Genomic DNA, 17742 nt, shown 5'->3' with positions numbered 1-17742 from the left:
CAGTTTTTGTCATTTTTGTCATTTTTGTCATTTTTGTCATTTTTGTTATTTTTGTCATTTTTGTCATTTTTGTCATTTTTGTCATTTTTGTCATTTTTGTCATTTTTGTCATTTTTGTCATTTTTGTCATTTTTGTCATTTTTGTCATTTTTTTCATTTTTGTCATTTTTGTCATTTTTGTCATTTTTGTAATTTTTGTCATTTTTGTCATTTTTGTCATTTTTGTCATTTTTGTCATTTTTGTCATTTTTGTCATTTTTGTCATTTTTGTCATTTTTGTCATTTTTGTCATTTTTGTCATTTTTGTCATTTTTGTCATTTTTGTCATTTTTGTCATTTTTGTCATTTTTGTCATTTTTGTCATTTTTGTCATTTTTGTCATTTTTGTCATTTTTGTCATTTTTGTCATTTTTGTCATTTTTGTCATTTTTGTCATTTTTGTCATTTTTGTCATTTTTGTCATTTTTGTCATTTTTGTCATTTTTGTCATTTTTGTCATTTTTGTCATTTTTGTCATTTTTGTCATTTTTGTCATTTTTGTCATTTTTGTCATTTTTGTCATTTTTGTCATTTTTGTCATTTTTGTCATTTTTGTCATTTTTGTCATTTTTGTCATTTTTGTCATTTTTGTCATTTTTGTCATTTTTGTCATTTTTGTCATTTTTGTCATTTTTGTCATTTTTGTCATTTTTGTCATTTTTGTCATTTTTGTCATTTTTGTCATTTTTGTCATTTTTGTCATTTTTGTCATTTTTGTCATTTTTGTCATTTTTGTCATTTTGTCATTTTTGTCATTTTTGTCATTTTTGTCATTTTTGTCATTTTTGTCATTTTTGTCATTTTTGTCATTTTTGTCATTTTTGTCATTTTTGTCATTTTTGTCATTTTTGTCATTTTTGTCATTTTTGTCATTTTTGTCATTTTTGTCATTTTTGTCATTTTTGTCATTTTTGTCATTTTTGTCATTTTTGTCATTTTTGTCATTTTTGTCATTTTTGTCATTTTTGTCATTTTTGTCATTTTTGTCATTTTTGTCATTTTTGTCATTTTTGTCATTTTTGTCATTTTTGTCATTTTTGTCATTTTTGTCATTTTTGTCATTTTTGTCATTTTTGTCATTTTTGTCATTTTTGTCATTTTTGTCATTTTTGTCATTTTTGTCATTTTTGTCATTTTTGTCATTTTTGTCATTTTTGTCATTTTGTCATTTTTGTCATTTTTGTCATTTTTGTCATTTTTGTCATTTTTGTCATTTTTGTCATTTTTGTCATTTTTGTCATTTTTGTCATTTTTGTCATTTTTGTCATTTTTGTCATTTTTGTCATTTTTGTCATTTTTGTCATTTTTGTCATTTTTGTCATTTTTGTCATTTTTGTCATTTTTGTCATTTTTGTCATTTTTGTCATTTTTGTCATTTTTGTCATTTTTGTCATTTTTGTCATTTTTGTCATTTTTGTCATTTTTGTCATTTTTGTCATTTTTGTCATTTTTGTCATTTTTGTCATTTTTGTCATTTTTGTCATTTTTGTCATTTTGTCATTTTTGTCATTTTTGTCATTTTTGTCATTTTTGTCATTTTTGTCATTTTTGTCATTTTTGTCATTTTTGTCATTTTTGTCATTTTTGTCATTTTTGTCATTTTTGTCATTTTTGTCATTTTTGTCATTTTTGTCATTTTTGTCATTTTTGTCATTTTTGTCATTTTTGTCATTTTTGTCATTTTTGTCATTTTTGTCATTTTTGTCATTTTTGTCATTTTTGTCATTTTTGTCATTTTTGTCATTTTTGTCATTTTTGTCATTTTTGTCATTTTTGTCATTTTTGTCATTTTTGTCATTTTTGTCATTTTTGTCATTTTTGTCATTTTTGTCATTTTTGTCATTTTTGTCATTTTTGTCATTTTTGTCATTTTTGTCATTTTTGTCATTTTTGTCATTTTTGTCATTTTTGTCATTTTTGTCATTTTTGTCATTTTTGTCATTTTTGTCATTTTTGTCATTTTTGTCATTTTTGTCATTTTTGTCATTTTTGTCATTTTTGTCATTTTTGTCATTTTTGTCATTTTTGTCATTTTGTCATTTTTGTCATTTTTGTCATTTTTGTCATTTTTGTCATTTTTGTCATTTTTGTCATTTTTGTCATTTTTGTCATTTTTGTCATTTTTGTCATTTTTGTCATTTTTGTCATTTTTGTCATTTTTGTCATTTTTGTCATTTTTGTCATTTTTGTCATTTTTGTCATTTTTGTCATTTTTGTCATTTTTGTCATTTTTGTCATTTTTGTCATTTTTGTCATTTTTGTCATTTTTGTCATTTTTGTCATTTTTGTCATTTTGTCATTTTTGTCATTTTTGTCATTTTTGTCATTTTTGTCATTTTTGTCATTTTTGTCATTTTTGTCATTTTTGTCATTTTTGTCATTTTTGTCATTTTTGTCATTTTTGTCATTTTTGTCATTTTTGTCATTTTTGTCATTTTTGTCATTTTTGTCATTTTTGTCATTTTTGTCATTTTTGTCATTTTTGTCATTTTTGTCATTTTTGTCATTTTTGTCATTTTTGTCATTTTTGTCATTTTGTCATTTTTGTCATTTTTGTCATTTTTGTCATTTTTGTCATTTTTGTCATTTTTGTCATTTTTGTCATTTTTGTCATTTTTGTCATTTTTGTCATTTTTGTCATTTTTGTCATTTTTGTCATTTTTGTCATTTTTGTCATTTTTGTCATTTTTGTCATTTTTGTCATTTTTGTCATTTTTGTCATTTTTGTCATTTTTGTCATTTTTGTCATTTTTGTCATTTTTGTCATTTTTGTCATTTTTGTCATTTTTGTCATTTTTGTCATTTTTGTCATTTTTGTCATTTTTGTCATTTTTGTCATTTTTGTCATTTTTGTCATTTTTGTCATTTTTGTCATTTTTGTCATTTTTGTCATTTTTGTCATTTTTGTCATTTTTGTCATTTTTGTCATTTTTGTCATTTTTGTCATTTTTGTCATTTTTGTCATTTTTGTCATTTTTGTCATTTTTGTCATTTTTGTCATTTTTGTCATTTTTGTCATTTTTGTCATTTTTGTCATTTTTGTCATTTTTGTCATTTTTGTCATTTTTGTCATTTTTGTCATTTTTGTCATTTTTGTCATTTTTGTCATTTTTGTCATTTTTGTCATTTTTGTCATTTTTGTCATTTTTGTCATTTTTGTCATTTTTGTCATTTTTGTCATTTTTGTCATTTTTGTCATTTTTGTCATTTTTGTCATTTTTGTCATTTTTGTCATTTTTGTCATTTTGTCATTTTTGTCATTTTTGTCATTTTTGTCATTTTTGTCATTTTTGTCATTTTTGTCATTTTTGTCATTTTTGTCATTTTTGTCATTTTTGTCATTTTTGTCATTTTTGTCATTTTTGTCATTTTTGTCATTTTTGTCATTTTTGTCATTTTTGTCATTTTTGTCATTTTTGTCATTTTTGTCATTTTTGTCATTTTTGTCATTTTTGTCATTTTTGTCATTTTTGTCATTTTTGTCATTTTTGTCATTTTTGTCATTTTTGTCATTTTTGTCATTTTTGTCATTTTGTCATTTTTGTCATTTTTGTCATTTTTGTCATTTTTGTCATTTTTGTCATTTTTGTCATTTTTGTCATTTTTGTCATTTTTGTCATTTTTGTCATTTTTGTCATTTTTGTCATTTTTGTCATTTTTGTCATTTTTGTCATTTTTGTCATTTTTGTCATTTTTGTCATTTTTGTCATTTTTGTCATTTTTGTCATTTTTGTCATTTTTGTCATTTTTGTCATTTTTGTCATTTTTGTCATTTTTGTCATTTTTGTCATTTTTGTCATTTTTGTCATTTTTGTCATTTTTGTCATTTTGGTCATTTTTGTCATTTTTGTCATTTTTGTCATTTTTGTCATTTTTGTCATTTTTGTAATTTTTGTAATTTTTGTCATTTTTGTCATTTTTGTCATTTTTGTCATTTTTGTCATTTTTGTCATTTTTGTCATTTTTGTCATTTTTGTCATTTTTGTCATTTTTGTCATTTTTGTCATTTTTGTCATTTTTGTCATTTTTGTCATTTTTGTCATTTTTGTCATTTTTGTCATTTTTGTCATTTTTGTCATTTTTGTCATTTTTGTCATTTCTGTCATTTTTGTCATTTTTGTCATTTTTGTCATTTTTGTCATTTTTGTCATTTTTGTCATTTTTGTCATTTTTGTCATTTTTGTCATTTTTGTCATTTTTGTCATTTTTGTCATTTTTGTCATTTTTGTCATTTTTGTCATTTTTGTCATTTTTGTCATTTTTGTCATTTTTGTCATTTTTGTCATTTTTGTCATTTTTGTCATTTTTGTCATTTTTGTCATTTTTGTCATTTTTGTCATTTTTGTCATTTTTGTCATTTTTGTCATTTTTGTCATTTTTGTCATTTTTGTCATTTTTGTCATTTTTGTCATTTTTGTCATTTTTGTCATTTTTGTCATTTTTGTCATTTTTGTCATTTTTGACATTTTTGTCATTTTTGTCATTTTTGTCATTTTTGTCATTTTTGTCATTTTTGTCATTTTTGTCATTTTTGTCATTTTTGTCATTTTTGTCATTTTTGTCATTTTTGTCATTTTTGTCATTTTTGTCATTTTTGTCATTTTTGTCATTTTTGTCATTTTTGTCATTTTTGTCATTTTTGTCATTTTTGTCATTTTTGTCATTTTTGTCATTTTTGTCATTTTTGTAATTTTTGTAATTTTTGTCATTTTTGTCATTTTTGTCATTTTTGTCATTTTTGTCATTTTTGTCATTTTTGTAATGTTTAAAAAAATTTCTTTTTTTTTTTAATTTTCTGTAATTTTTTGTCATTTGTTGTTGTTTTTGTTATTTCTTGAGTGTTTATTCAAAAATTTTGCTTGGATCTGTTCATTTTCGTTTTCTCAGTTTTGTTTTTTGTTAAAATCAACTTTTTCCCTTAAAAGCTGAAATTGGGCAAACCGCTTTAAAAACTGCTTCTTTTGTCATTGATTACCATTTAAAGAAGCTTTCCCTGAACGACTGGTCGATTCTTCTTTAAAATAGAAAACCTTATGAACCATGAGTTTTCAAATTTGGTAAATGGAAAAAGGTTCACATTTAAAGAACGAGTAGTGGTTCGTGATTTTGTCTGAGAGGTAAAAGATGCTGGATCGAAAGATAAGATGCCTTGAATATCACGTCCAGATTTTTTAGCTGACAAGCATGTTTCAACCATGGTTTTCGTTTATGGCAAAGGATAAAGCATCCTTGAAGCTGACCATTCACAAACAGTTTCCAATGTTGCATGTATGTAAATCTTCTTACTTTTGAAGCCATTAGTTGCATCTTGTGCGGCTGACTGGGTTGGAGAGAAGATGCTGATGAAGTCAGAAGTCAATTTTCTTTTGAGATTCAACATATTTAAGAAACGAAGAGCGGAAGTCAAAGAAAATCCATATCGTTCAACCGAAGACTTTAAGGCTTAGGGAGTTTCCATTGAATTTTTCGCTTTGCTTGAATGGGTCTAATTCAATGATAAGGCTATCTTCTTTCTCGGAACCCTTCTGAAGATTCCTCTTGTCGTTTGATACTCAGAGGAATAGTCATAGATAAATTCCCTTCCCATGCCAAATCCAACAAATTGGAGGACAAAGTAAATTTTCTTTTTGAAAAGTAAAAAAAAAACATTCTTGAACTATCAGCATTCTTTTCTAACCCGCAAGGGTAAAACTGGTGACATTCCATCTGTTTTTTCATCTTCGTTAGTTCCGTTCCACCTGAAGATAGTCTGGGACGAGCGATGTGTCCCAAAGCTACATGATGATGTCTCGAAAGACTGGAAAACTGTCAGCATAACTGGCACCGGAGAAGAGAGATACCATCATCCTAAGCAAAGTTTCCTTCAAGCGGATATGGAAGATAACGAGCTTAAATTTAATTTTGCCAATCTATCGATTACCTACCGCTTATTTGAGCGCAATAATTTGAAAGTGTCGGGAAGCGGCAGACCGAAATGATTAGTTTATTGCGCTTATTCGAGGAAAACCCAGAAAATTCCAATATTTGTGTTAAATTTAAAAGTAAGATGTTTCATATTCTCCATCGAAACTTCCCATAAAGTTATTGATGGTTCATTTTCGATCACAAATTTCCAAAGGCTGAAAATAAAACTCACAATTTCCAGTCACGACTTTGACGTCATTCATCGTGACTAAGATGAATTTTGCACCTCCATCCCGGAGAAGTTTGGCCATCAATCAGCTTATCCCGGGACCACACGGAACGAGGCTCAAAATCTCATTGGAAATTCAAACCTACAGCTCATAATCAACATCATTTATATTTCAAAACAGGAATCCCGGAATACGAAGGCATCCCGGGCGCCCACGAGGACCGACTTCGACTTTTGGGTGAGTGGATTGGGGCAAAGCTGGCAGAGAAAATATGTCTTTGGCAGAAAGTGGGGGTGCGTATACTTATTCGACTTTATTTCAAGACCCATCGCAAACCTTCAGCTTTGAAGAAGCGATTTTCCACGGCAAGTAAACTGTAGTCATGTTCCTTGCGATGTCTTTTTTTTTACTTTCTTCGGAGCCTGTATCTTCGAAAAGGGCAAAGCTTTCTATCATTCGTCACGTTTCAGTTGCTGTTTTTTGCCTGTTAACAAGAAACAGTGGTCTATCTTCCTAAAATATAATTTAAAGCAAATAAGAATTATCATTGTAAAGGAAATTGTGAAAAATGTTTTCGAAGGAACTTATTAAAAATAAACAAAGATTGAATTTGAATGATTTTTTGTTTTGTCGTTTCAGTTCCCTTAAGCGACTTTTTTTATGGAAGGTTACCACAATAAAACTACATGTACATACCTAGGTATAGCTTTGGTTTGAAAAATATAGGGACCTTCGGCTAGCAACCTACTGCTCCTGATAAAAAAAACCGTTACAGAAACTGAGACAAGAAATAACCGAATTTGAACTTTGGCAACGACTTTTAGCATGAAAACACGGACTAGAATTAGAACTTGGAATGTTTCGACCCTTGCCCAGCCAGGTAAGCTGGCTTAACTTGCTAGAGAGCTAATCGTCTCAAGCTAGAGATATTGGGACTGAGCGAAGTCCGTTGGCCTAACACTGGAGAACACAAGACACACCCCGGGCAAGTACTGCTTTACTCTGGCATACGAGGAGAACACGCTACTCGGGAACGAGGAGGTGGTTTCCGGTTGAGCCCGCAGGCCCATGCGGCCCTCATAAGATGGGAACCGATAATCGAAAGAATGATCGTAGTCAGATTTAGAACACGAATAGAACCCGTACAATGGTCCAGTGCTAAGCGCCAACAGACGTTGTCGATTTGCAGGAGAAAGAGGAGTTTAGAGTCAACGTTACAACGTGGTTGGAAAAATTCCAAAGGGTTTCATTACAGCGACTTCAACGCAAGGATGGCCTCGGATAATCAGGATCTCAAACGCATCATGGGGCCCTCGTAGTCTAGGGCAGATGAGCGAAAACGGAGAGCTGTTTGTAGATTTTATGCCAACAACAACACGACCAACAATGACAATGAATAGGAATCCCGAGATGTCTGAACAGAAAATCAAATTGACCACATCTGCACCAGCCGAAAATAGAGAAGAAGCCTTCTTGATGTCCGCAACAAACGTAGCGCAGACATTGCATCTGATCATCACCTCGTTCTTGGAGAGATACGACTGAGAGTTGCGCGTATCCAACAGCGTGAGGAAAAAGTTTGATATCGATACGACATTGCGCCGGTTGGAGTATCCAGAGGTAAAAAGGGCATACGTTAAATAGCTTGAATCCTGAGCCTCGCAACGGCTGACAGACGGAATAGTGATGTGGAATCAAGAATGCCTTTATCACGACGAGCCATGGTACTCTCGGTAAAGTTCGTGGAAGAAGAAGTGAATGGATGTCGGATGAAACTTGGAGGATGGTCGATGATCGGAGAAAGGCGAAAGTCGAAATTGAGCAGGCATGTACCGGGTCAGCCGTTCGCTTACGATATCCAGAGCTAAAAAAGGCAGTTGAACGAGCTTGTAGACGAGACAAGAGAGCCTGGACAAACTCTCTAGCCGAAGAGGGAGTAAAAGCCGCTGCCAATGGAGACATCCGATTACTTTATGATATTTCTCGCCACCTTAGTGGTGCCAGGACCGAGCAGGTCAGTTATTGACCGATCGAACAGATCAGCTCAAACGATGGACTGAGCACTTCGAACAACTCTTCCGAGTCACGAATAGCGATGGCCGACGGAACCCGCAGCTCGTAAGTCACAGTAAGTCACATTAATGGCGTTAACTCGGAAGCGCCCTCGCTGGCTAAAATAGAAGCGGCAATCAAAAACATGAAATCCAACAAAGCACCTGGGATCGATTGCATCCCTGCTGAAATGCTGAAAGCCGACCCTGCCCTGTCAGCACAAATGTTGCACCGTCTTTTCGCTGACATCTGGGATACTGCAACATTCCCGGCCGACTGGATGCAGGGTATCCTCGTAAAGGTCCCGAAGAAAGGAGACCTGACAGAGTGCGGTAACTGGCGAGGCATAACGTTGATCTGTACAACCCTCAAAGTACTCTGCAAAGTGATCCTGAACAGGATCCAGGAGAAAATCGACGCTACACTCCGACGGCAACAAGCTGGATTCCGATCCGGACGATCACGTTTGGACCACATCACAACGCTAAGAATAATATTGGAACAAATCAACGAATTCCAGGACTCTCTTCTGCTGGTTTTCGTTGATTTCGAAAAAGCATTCGACCGACTGAACCATGAAAATATCTGGGCGGCTCTAAGGCGTCGAGGGGTCCCACAGAAACATCCATCTCATCGAAGCACAATACGAGGCATTTTCGTGCAAGGTCTTGCACGACGGTGTCTTGTCCGAACCAATCCCGGTAACTGCTGGAGTGACACAAGGATGTATCTTCTCCCCGCTACTTTTTCTAATCGTGATGGATGAGATTCTGACTGGATCGATCGACTGTGCACCGAACCGAGGATTGCCGTGGAATCCTTCAACAATGGAGCAACTGAACTGACCTGGCAGACGATATTGATTTGCTCGGCCAAACACAACCGGATATGGAACCTCACTGAAACCTCCAAGGCAGCAGGTCTCAAAGTCAATGTCGGAAAGACCAAGTCGATGGAGATCAACACAGAAAATCCCTCCAGTTTCGAGGCCTCTTTGGGTCCTGCAAAGGACCATTTGTTTCTATCTGGTCTAAATATGGACCTTCACCCTCGATTTGGTTCTGAAAAGAACCGTTTTGTTTCAGTCGGATCGTCTCCAACCTTTCTCTATGGTTGCCTTTGCTAATGGTGTATTTTTTTGATTCCGGATTTGGCTCTGGAACCGTCCGAATAAAAAAACGACTTTCGGGTTTCGAGTTATTCCATACGTAAGTGTGCGTGAGAACGAGCGCAATGTTTACATGCAGCTATCATTTTGTTCTCCCTTGTGGATTTCTTCACTCGGTTCTTCACATCCGGATCGCCTTTTATCGTTTCCGTATTGCACTGGACAGCAGATAGTACGATTTTGCTTGGCCTAGAGGTTCAAAATCGCGGCAATAATTTTCCCGTTCATTATTTCAACTGTTTTACTTTTAGCCAAAAACAGCTGTTTAATGTTTTGACAACAACGTTGAGAGTATTGGTGAACTTCTCGCAAAACTGACTTTCTTCTCAGGGCGTCCGTTTTTCGAGCGAACCTAGGTTGCCTCTAGAGCAATAAATGAGAACGATGACAGCAGTTAGAGCGAACCTAGGTTGCCTCTGGATAGCCTCCAGGTGAAAAAAATACGGTAGGGGAACATGCCCTATTATGCGCCACCTAAGCGAATCGCTGATTTTCTATGTATTCCACGTACAAATTGTGTTAAAAATGGGTGTAATCGTAGAAGAAAAGTGTTTTCTACAAATGCCTATGATTTTGCATTGCTCAAATTGCTATAGTTTCTTCAAAAACTTGATTTTTAAAAACCATATTCAAAGCCACAGAACAAAACTGTGTTGCGAATACGCGCCGCTGTGTATTCAATACGCGCCTAGCAGCCGAACACACCCGAGAGCAGCCGAAGACCGAAAACACACCAATACTTACAGACACTTTGACTGAAAAGAAAATCAAAATGGACTAATAGAAATTTAACCAAAAATGAAAAATAGATTTTTTGGGCTGAATTAACGCTCAAAACATGGTTTTAGACTTTTTGTTCATTTTCAATGAAAATTGGTCTTTTTGAAAAATTAATGCTATTTTCAGCCTACTATGATTGGCGCGTTTTAACGAGCGCATGGGCCGTGATAGAACATACCCATGAAAAGCATACCTTAGCGAGTTCAGAATGATTTTTTAGCATAAAATCATAATTTAGATTTTCCTCTATCGATGTGTCAGAAAATATTGTCTTATTCGTTTTTCTCTGCTTGGTGACACCTTATTAAAAGTGTTTTAAAATTTAGATAGAAATGAAGAAAAACCTAAATTGTGAAATTATCACGACACAGGGGTATTTTAAGGAAAAATTCATACTTGCCATGACCAATCACAGCATTTAAAACAAATTGGTAATATTTTGAAGGCTTAAAATGTTTCAGATTCTTCAAAACAAGGGTGGCGCGTATTAGCCACATGGGGCGTTATATGAACTTTTCCCCTATTAGAGAGTAAATAATATTTATAGTTCTCCCATACTTTCGCAATTTCCAATCGGTGGGCACATCCCGGCAATGTTATTCAAACCGTGTGGAGCACATCTCTCAGATTTCCCCTTTTTCCCCTTTTTTTGACAGGTTTAAGCTTTTTTCCTCAGATTTAAGCTTTCATCTCCTTAGCTCTCAAGGCAAAAAATGCTTAAATCTGAGGAAAAAAAGCTTAAAAACGAGATTCACGAGCACATATTTAAAAGATGTTGGTCACACGATACATAAACAAATCGTGTAACGTTGCAGGGATCTGTCGGTGGCGAGCTTTTGTGGCCTCTACTGTTTAACCCTTTAAGTATCGTTTGTTTTTTTTTCGCTAATATTTTTTTCTGTTAGTTTTATGAACCAAAATAATTTTCTTAATTTTTTATATTTTGCTTATCTTCTATTCTACAGTCCCCACAGCAGAAAGCAAAGATTCCGGAAGACGCTGACCAAATGTCGGACGAAAAACAACCATTATTGTCTCAAACGGCTTAACGTCGGGAAGAAGCCAACCAGGTTTCCAATGAAGAACTGCCTCCACCACAAAAGACAAATGTACCGGACGATGCTCGTTATCAACAACTCAACAATAAAAAACTAATAAAATTAAAATTCTGTAGGGGAGATAAGGGTATAACGAGCACCCAGGGCATAATAAGCACTTCTTTTTTCTACAAAAGTACGTATTTTCTTAAACATATTTTCATATGAATTTGTTTCGTACTACCTATAGTATTAATTATTCACAAAAAAAGAAATATCCTTTTCATCTTTACAGAAATATAAAATAATAACAGCTAGGTTCTCAAGTGACGAGAATATTATAGTTTTTGAGCACCACCAAATAAATCATCTTGATCTGAAATGTACGCACTGCTACATGATTTACACATTGTTTCTCAATTTTTACCATTATTAAATTTTTGATTTTTCACTTTAATCATTTTTAATACGCGTTTTTACTTAAATTTGTTGACCTGGGGCAAACAGAGCACTTTTAATCAGGGCAAGATGAGCATTTTCTGCCGTATAATTTAGCAGCGAATTCAACTCGATGAAGTTTACTGAATAATAGAGCTACAGCTTGACATCTTTCATCTGTCGATTTGGCCTATTGGTAAGGTGTGGGAGAGGTAATCGATAGACTCAAGTTCGATTCCTATTCAAGAGTTTTTTTCCCATACTATTCATGATTGATTTAATTTATTGTTACATTATACGGCTAGTAGCATCATGCTTCAAACAAAACACCAGAAACATAATGTATGAGCATGTGTTAATTCTTTTAATTCTACAAACACACCTAGATTATTTTGTGATTGCTTTGTTTGATGAATCTACGCCTCACCGTTTAGTGCTAAATGCATTGATCATGAATGATAAATGAACAAAAAAATTACCTTGAGCAGGAATCGAACTCGAGTCTACTGATCACTTCTCCGACACCTTATCAATAGGCCAAATCGTCAGATGAAACAAGTCAAGTTGTAGCTCTATTATTCAGTTGACTTCATTCAGTCGTATTCGCTGCTAGATTCCCCGCCAGAAAACGCTCATCGTACCCTGATTTATTGTGCTTATACTGCCCTAGTGGGGTTCTCATTATGCCTCTATAGTGACTTGTTTTCAGTTTTTGGCAAAAATGTTTAAAATGCATTTTTAAACGTTTTATATCTACTTTTTCAAGTTTCATCCAATTAGGCAATAGAATATTTGAGTGTCTGAACACGAAACAATGATGTAAATTACATATTATAGCTGTTCTCTATCGTTAAATAAGCGTTTTCCTTAAGGTGGCCATTATGCCCTGAACTCAATTTCGCGGAGCGAAAATTTTCCCGTCGTTTTATCGACTCATCAACGTAATATACATTGCTGTTTTGTTTTCTTTCAGCCACAAACAGCTGTTTGTTGTTGTGACAACATCATTGTTGTGTTGGAGAACTTCTTTCAAAGTTGACATTATTCTCAGGGTGCCATCTTCCTTTTTTAGTGCCCCACTAGATTGCCTGCAGAATACTAAAAACAAAGCACGATAAGAGCAGTAAGTACACAAATAGGTTGCCACCTGGATGAAAAAATACGCATTTGTAAGTAAGTTAAGTAACTAAAATCGAATTTCAAACTGACAGTTAGTTCACTCGATTTTTTTTTCACTGCATCTTTATTTTTTTTTAAGCAAATTGAATAACGACTGAATAACGAAAAGTTACAACATTTATCTGTATAGATTTTTTTAAATATTTTCAAGATGATAGTAACCTTAAATTTACAACCAATAATAAGGAAAACAACGCTTTCCATAAATTCCAAAAGTAAACTTATTTCGAACAGCATCAACAAATTTAGTCACGAAACACAGTTGACGTTTGGGCACGAATTTTTGCTCCTTTTCCACTGGCCCAACGCCCGAACGCCGCGACTCCAAAAGCAAAACCAGACATTCGACTTGGAAATTCGAGAAAAGTCTACGAAGAAAAATTCAATAACGAAGCTGATGCGGGCGGGCTTTCGATTTCGATGGCTATGGCGGAATATCCTTCGCGTTCACCAAAATGTTGTTCGGGTTTGGAATGCAGTTCGTTTTGTGTGTTGTTTGGTTTTTTTTTTCAAATGCTTAGTCGATGTAGTTGAACTATTTTCTCGCTTTCGGTGGGTTTGACAAATGATCTTCTTGAGTAAATTTGTGCTTCCCTTTTAGGTTATTTTCGGTCGAAACCATTCGAAATGCAAAGGACGTTCGTCTGACGAACTGACTGTGAATTGAAGAATAAGTTTGGGAAAAACAAAAGTTCCATTAAAGAATACTTTGTAAATCTATGTACATTTTTGAGTGAAACTAGTCCTTTTGAATATTTTCTAAATCGGATTGGTACTGAATGTGTTTTATTTGAACTGGTTTACCAAATTTCAACGTGATTTCTTGTTTTTGGGTAAGGAAACTTCAGCTTAATTTATTTATTGTTATTTATGCAGCAAAGTGATTAATGTTCACTCATCACTCAGTCTGCACGCTTAGCATTTAGTATTTTGATTTCCTCAGCAATAAACTTTATTATCGTTAGCCTTTGGATGGGTTTTACAGCAGTTCCAAATTCAATCGTCTACCATTAGGGGAACATGCCCTATTATGCGCCACCTAAGCGAATCGCTGATTTTCTATGTATTCCACGTACAAATTGTGTTGAAAATGGGTGCAATCGTCGAAGAAAAGTGTTTTCTACAAATGCCTATGATATTTTATTACTCAAATTGCTATAGTTGCTTCAAAAACTTGATTTTAAAAAACCATATTCAAAGCCACAGAACAAAACTGTGTTGCAATTACGCGCCGCTGTGTATTCAATATGCGCCTAGCAGCCGAACACACCCGAAAGCAGCCGAAGACCAAAAACACACCAATACTTACAGACACTTTGACTGAAAAAAAAATCAAAATGGTCTAATCAAAATTTTGAAAAATATGAAAAGTAGATTTTTTGGGCTGAATTAACGCTAAAAATATGGTTTTAGACTTTTTGTTCATTTTCAAAGAAAATTGGTCTTTTTGAAAAATTAATGCTATTTTCAGCCTACTACGATTGGCGCGTTATAACGAGCGCATGGGCCGTGATAGAACATACCCATAAAAAGCATACCTTAGCGAGTTCAGTATGATTTTTTAGCATAAAATCATAGTTTAGATTCTCCTCTATCGATGTGTCAGAAAATATTGTTTTATTCGTTTTTCTCTGCTTGGTGACACCTTATTGAAAGTGTTTTAAAATTTAGATCAAAATGACGAAAAACCTAAATTGTGGAATTATCACGACACAGGGGCATTTTAAGGAAAAATTCATACTTGCCATGACCAATCACAGCATTTAGAACAAATTGGTAATATTTTGCAGGCTTCAAATGTTTCAGATTCTTCAAAACAAAGGTGGCGCGTATTAGCCACATGGGGCGTTATATGAACTTTTCCCCTACGCCTAAAATATATCATAACTGCATAGGCAAGTCGTCCTTATAGTTTTTCAACGTGTCGTGTGTACTTTTACTTTCCCTCCTAAGCGATTCGAACTTCCTGTCAGCAAATTGAATCACTTGGTTTACCAAAAAATCTGCACCCGATGACGGCTAATTTCGTTTTATGAAGCTTATAAACTTATTATGAAAGTTAAACTTTTTACGACAGTTTGCGGGCCAGAATTCTTCCTCCGGCTAAGGTCCTGCGAGATTCGCCACCAGTAGTGGCAGGCAGCAAGTCCGGAGACAACGTTCACTGTCTTCGACCAGAAGGAACCAATTAAAATTATTTAATTAAAGCTTCCGCCATTTCGGTTCGGTCGAAAGGCTGCAGGGATTTTGATGACGGTGGCAGATTCTATCGCCAGAGTGATGATGGTTCAGTTCGCTGAATTGCTTCTCGGAAGAATGCTAAAGTTGAAGATGGTCACGCGAAAAGGGTTAGGGGGACGATAAAGTGCTTTTAATATTTCCTCACCGTGGTCGAAGTGATTTCAAAATATTGCACCAAATCGTTTCAACGAATACTGCAATGACGTTTCTAATTCTTGAAGGGGCTTTTTAGGCAAGTGGAATAGTGGAAACTGAACATCTATTGTGAATGATTCAATCATGTTTCCGGTCAAAAATAACCCAAACCACTTTAAAAAGAATACTTGAAAAAGTTGTTAAAAATTGCGAAATTGTCAAAACCATGAAAACTACATATGTCAAAATTTTCAAAATTGCCAATTTACTTTAAAAAGTGAAGTGAACACAATTTTCATTAAATTTGAAGCTCAGGTTAAACAAGCCACGAAACGTCGAGTCCCAGCAAATAAAATCACAAACAAGCAAACATTGTACATACTTGTCAGTCGAAAGTTTTCCGCGTGCTTTTCCATTCATGCACGCTAATCCCCGGGAACATCTTCTCGGTGTGTCGCTCTGGAAGACACTTTACATGTTGATAGCGACACGACAAACGGCTTCCAGGAGCTTCTAACAAGATAAATTCCGCGCGTCAGTGTGCAAACTCACGCATAAGCATTCGCAAAGCCGGAGGCGGAATTGCGGTAGAATCAAAATATCATTACAGCTCCGGTAGGAAAGTTTGACTTCCTGTGGTGACATAAGTACCGGGATTTAGAAAAAACGCACATGCGGAAAAATGTAAACCGGCTTCCGGAATTTTTTATGTTGAAGTTATTTTTTTTCAATTCAAGATCAGGATAACTTGAAATGCTGTGTCTAAAAGTCTGAAATTTTCGTTTTCGGTCAAAACAAATGACAGAATTTTTGCAGATTGTTTTTTAAAGAAGATTTAGGTACCCGGCTTTTAATTTGAATTTTTTTTAGGAAAAAGATGAAATTTGTTTGGAGAATGTCAGTTCCGATGAGTTTTGCGGCTGGTTTCTAAAGTTTCTGTGGCCTAAGACTTTCAAACAAGGTTATCAAATTTAAAAAAAGGCAAAGTCATGAGTTTTAGTTTTAGCAAAATCATCGCATGCAAAATTTTCCGTTTTTTTTCATACAAAAGTTTGAATCTGAACCCAGGTTGCAAAAATCTGTGAAAATTCTGTAGTTCGATTAGACCAAAATGATTTTTTTTTTCTACTTGCAGGCTAGGTGTCTTTTATTTCTGTTTTCTTTGTAACCATCATTTAACTTCGACCAGACGGAACTGAGCGCCATTAGAATTTTCTTTAATTGCACTGTAACTCTTGCGCGAGACCGAAAAAAGAATAAAATTCACTAGAAAACAATATCTTAAATTATGAAATACTGATTATCGTTGATAAACTTAACAGATTTCGTCAATTGTTGAGAATATTTTTTCATTAAATTCAAGTATTTCAAAAAATGCATTCAGTTCGGTCTGGTTGAGTCCCGAAATTTTAATGTCAACCCTGAAAACAGTGTTCCGAAAATCAATCAAAACAAACACTCAGGATACGTTTCCTTGGAAACATTCTGATTGTATAATGGGATAGCGCCTCTCGCAACTGCTCCGCCTGGTTGGTATGCAAACTCGATCAGCGCTCCTATCAGCTATGCAAACCGAGTCGCATCATTCAGAATTATCGGTTTAGCAAACATCGCATATCGGAGATGAGTGAGATATGAAATTCAAAATGAATTGATGAAATTATATGAAATTCAAAATTATTTTTTGCAAGACGAGAAAAATCAAACAGTTGTGCGAGACACCATAAATTCTCAGTAGTTTTAACGTGACGGACGATAGTTTAATGAGATAACTTGTAAAAATTGAAATACAGGCGAAAGTGAACATCTTTCCCTCACAAACACAACTACAATTTGATGTTGATCATACTGATGTTAAAAAACGTTATAACAACAAATAAATTTATTAATTTGCTATCAAATCAAACAAAATACGCTAATGATCAGCTTCATGTATCACTCACTCACTGCCTGATACATTCACTCCTGATCGAAGACCAACATGATTCGCCATATGCATTGCGCATTGGTGAGATTCCAATTTGATGATGGTGCTGCATTGTTTTAACAGGAAGCATCGTGCGAGGTGATCTCTATTTTAGCGATGAATTGAACGATCAATGATCGGGTAGGTCCAGTAGCAATCAATAACGAAACCCGACCGCTGTACGTTCAGCTGCGAAGTGCAATCAGAAACATTCATTGAAAATGAGTGATTTTCGGAACACTGCCTGAAAATCCCTATTTTTTGTTCAAATACAGAGAAGTTTTATTTCATGATTTCATGCAATTTCAGTTTATGAGAAACTTAAAGTTTAAGAAACATTTTCTAAAGTTTTTTAAAAAAATGCATAACCACATGGGTGCGAGTCAGTGCTGCAAATTTTCAGTGTCAGTGAGAAATTATCAGCTGACTTTATTGCAGTGTATCGGTCAGTTCAATTCCAACTAGATTCATACGAGAATGAACAGAAAGCTCAGTCCTGAAAGCTCTCTGCACACTCATTCACCAATCGGCAACATCGGTGCTTAGTATACATTCAGGCTCTTTGCAGGTTCA

At 34.2% G+C, this 17742-nt stretch overlaps 1 protein-coding gene across 1 annotated transcript in view; it reads left to right on the top strand.

Moving 5' to 3' along the window:
• The window catches only part of LOC129741631 (uncharacterized), a 409801-nt gene extending 398579 nt beyond the window's left edge, over positions 1-11222 (top strand). Inside the window, exons 6-7 of the mRNA XM_055733371.1 lie at positions 6354-6410; positions 11139-11222. Of these exons, the coding sequence (XP_055589346.1) occupies positions 6354-6410; positions 11139-11222 (141 nt within the window). The remainder of the gene's footprint in view (positions 1-6353; positions 6411-11138) is intronic.
• The last annotated feature ends 6520 nt before the right edge of the window (positions 11223-17742 follow it).

Source organism: Uranotaenia lowii, chromosome 2 (assembly GCF_029784155.1).
Source record: "Uranotaenia lowii strain MFRU-FL chromosome 2, ASM2978415v1, whole genome shotgun sequence".
Taxonomy (NCBI): Eukaryota; Metazoa; Arthropoda; class Insecta; order Diptera; family Culicidae; genus Uranotaenia; species Uranotaenia lowii.
This window is presented reverse-complemented; position numbering and strand designations above follow the sequence as displayed.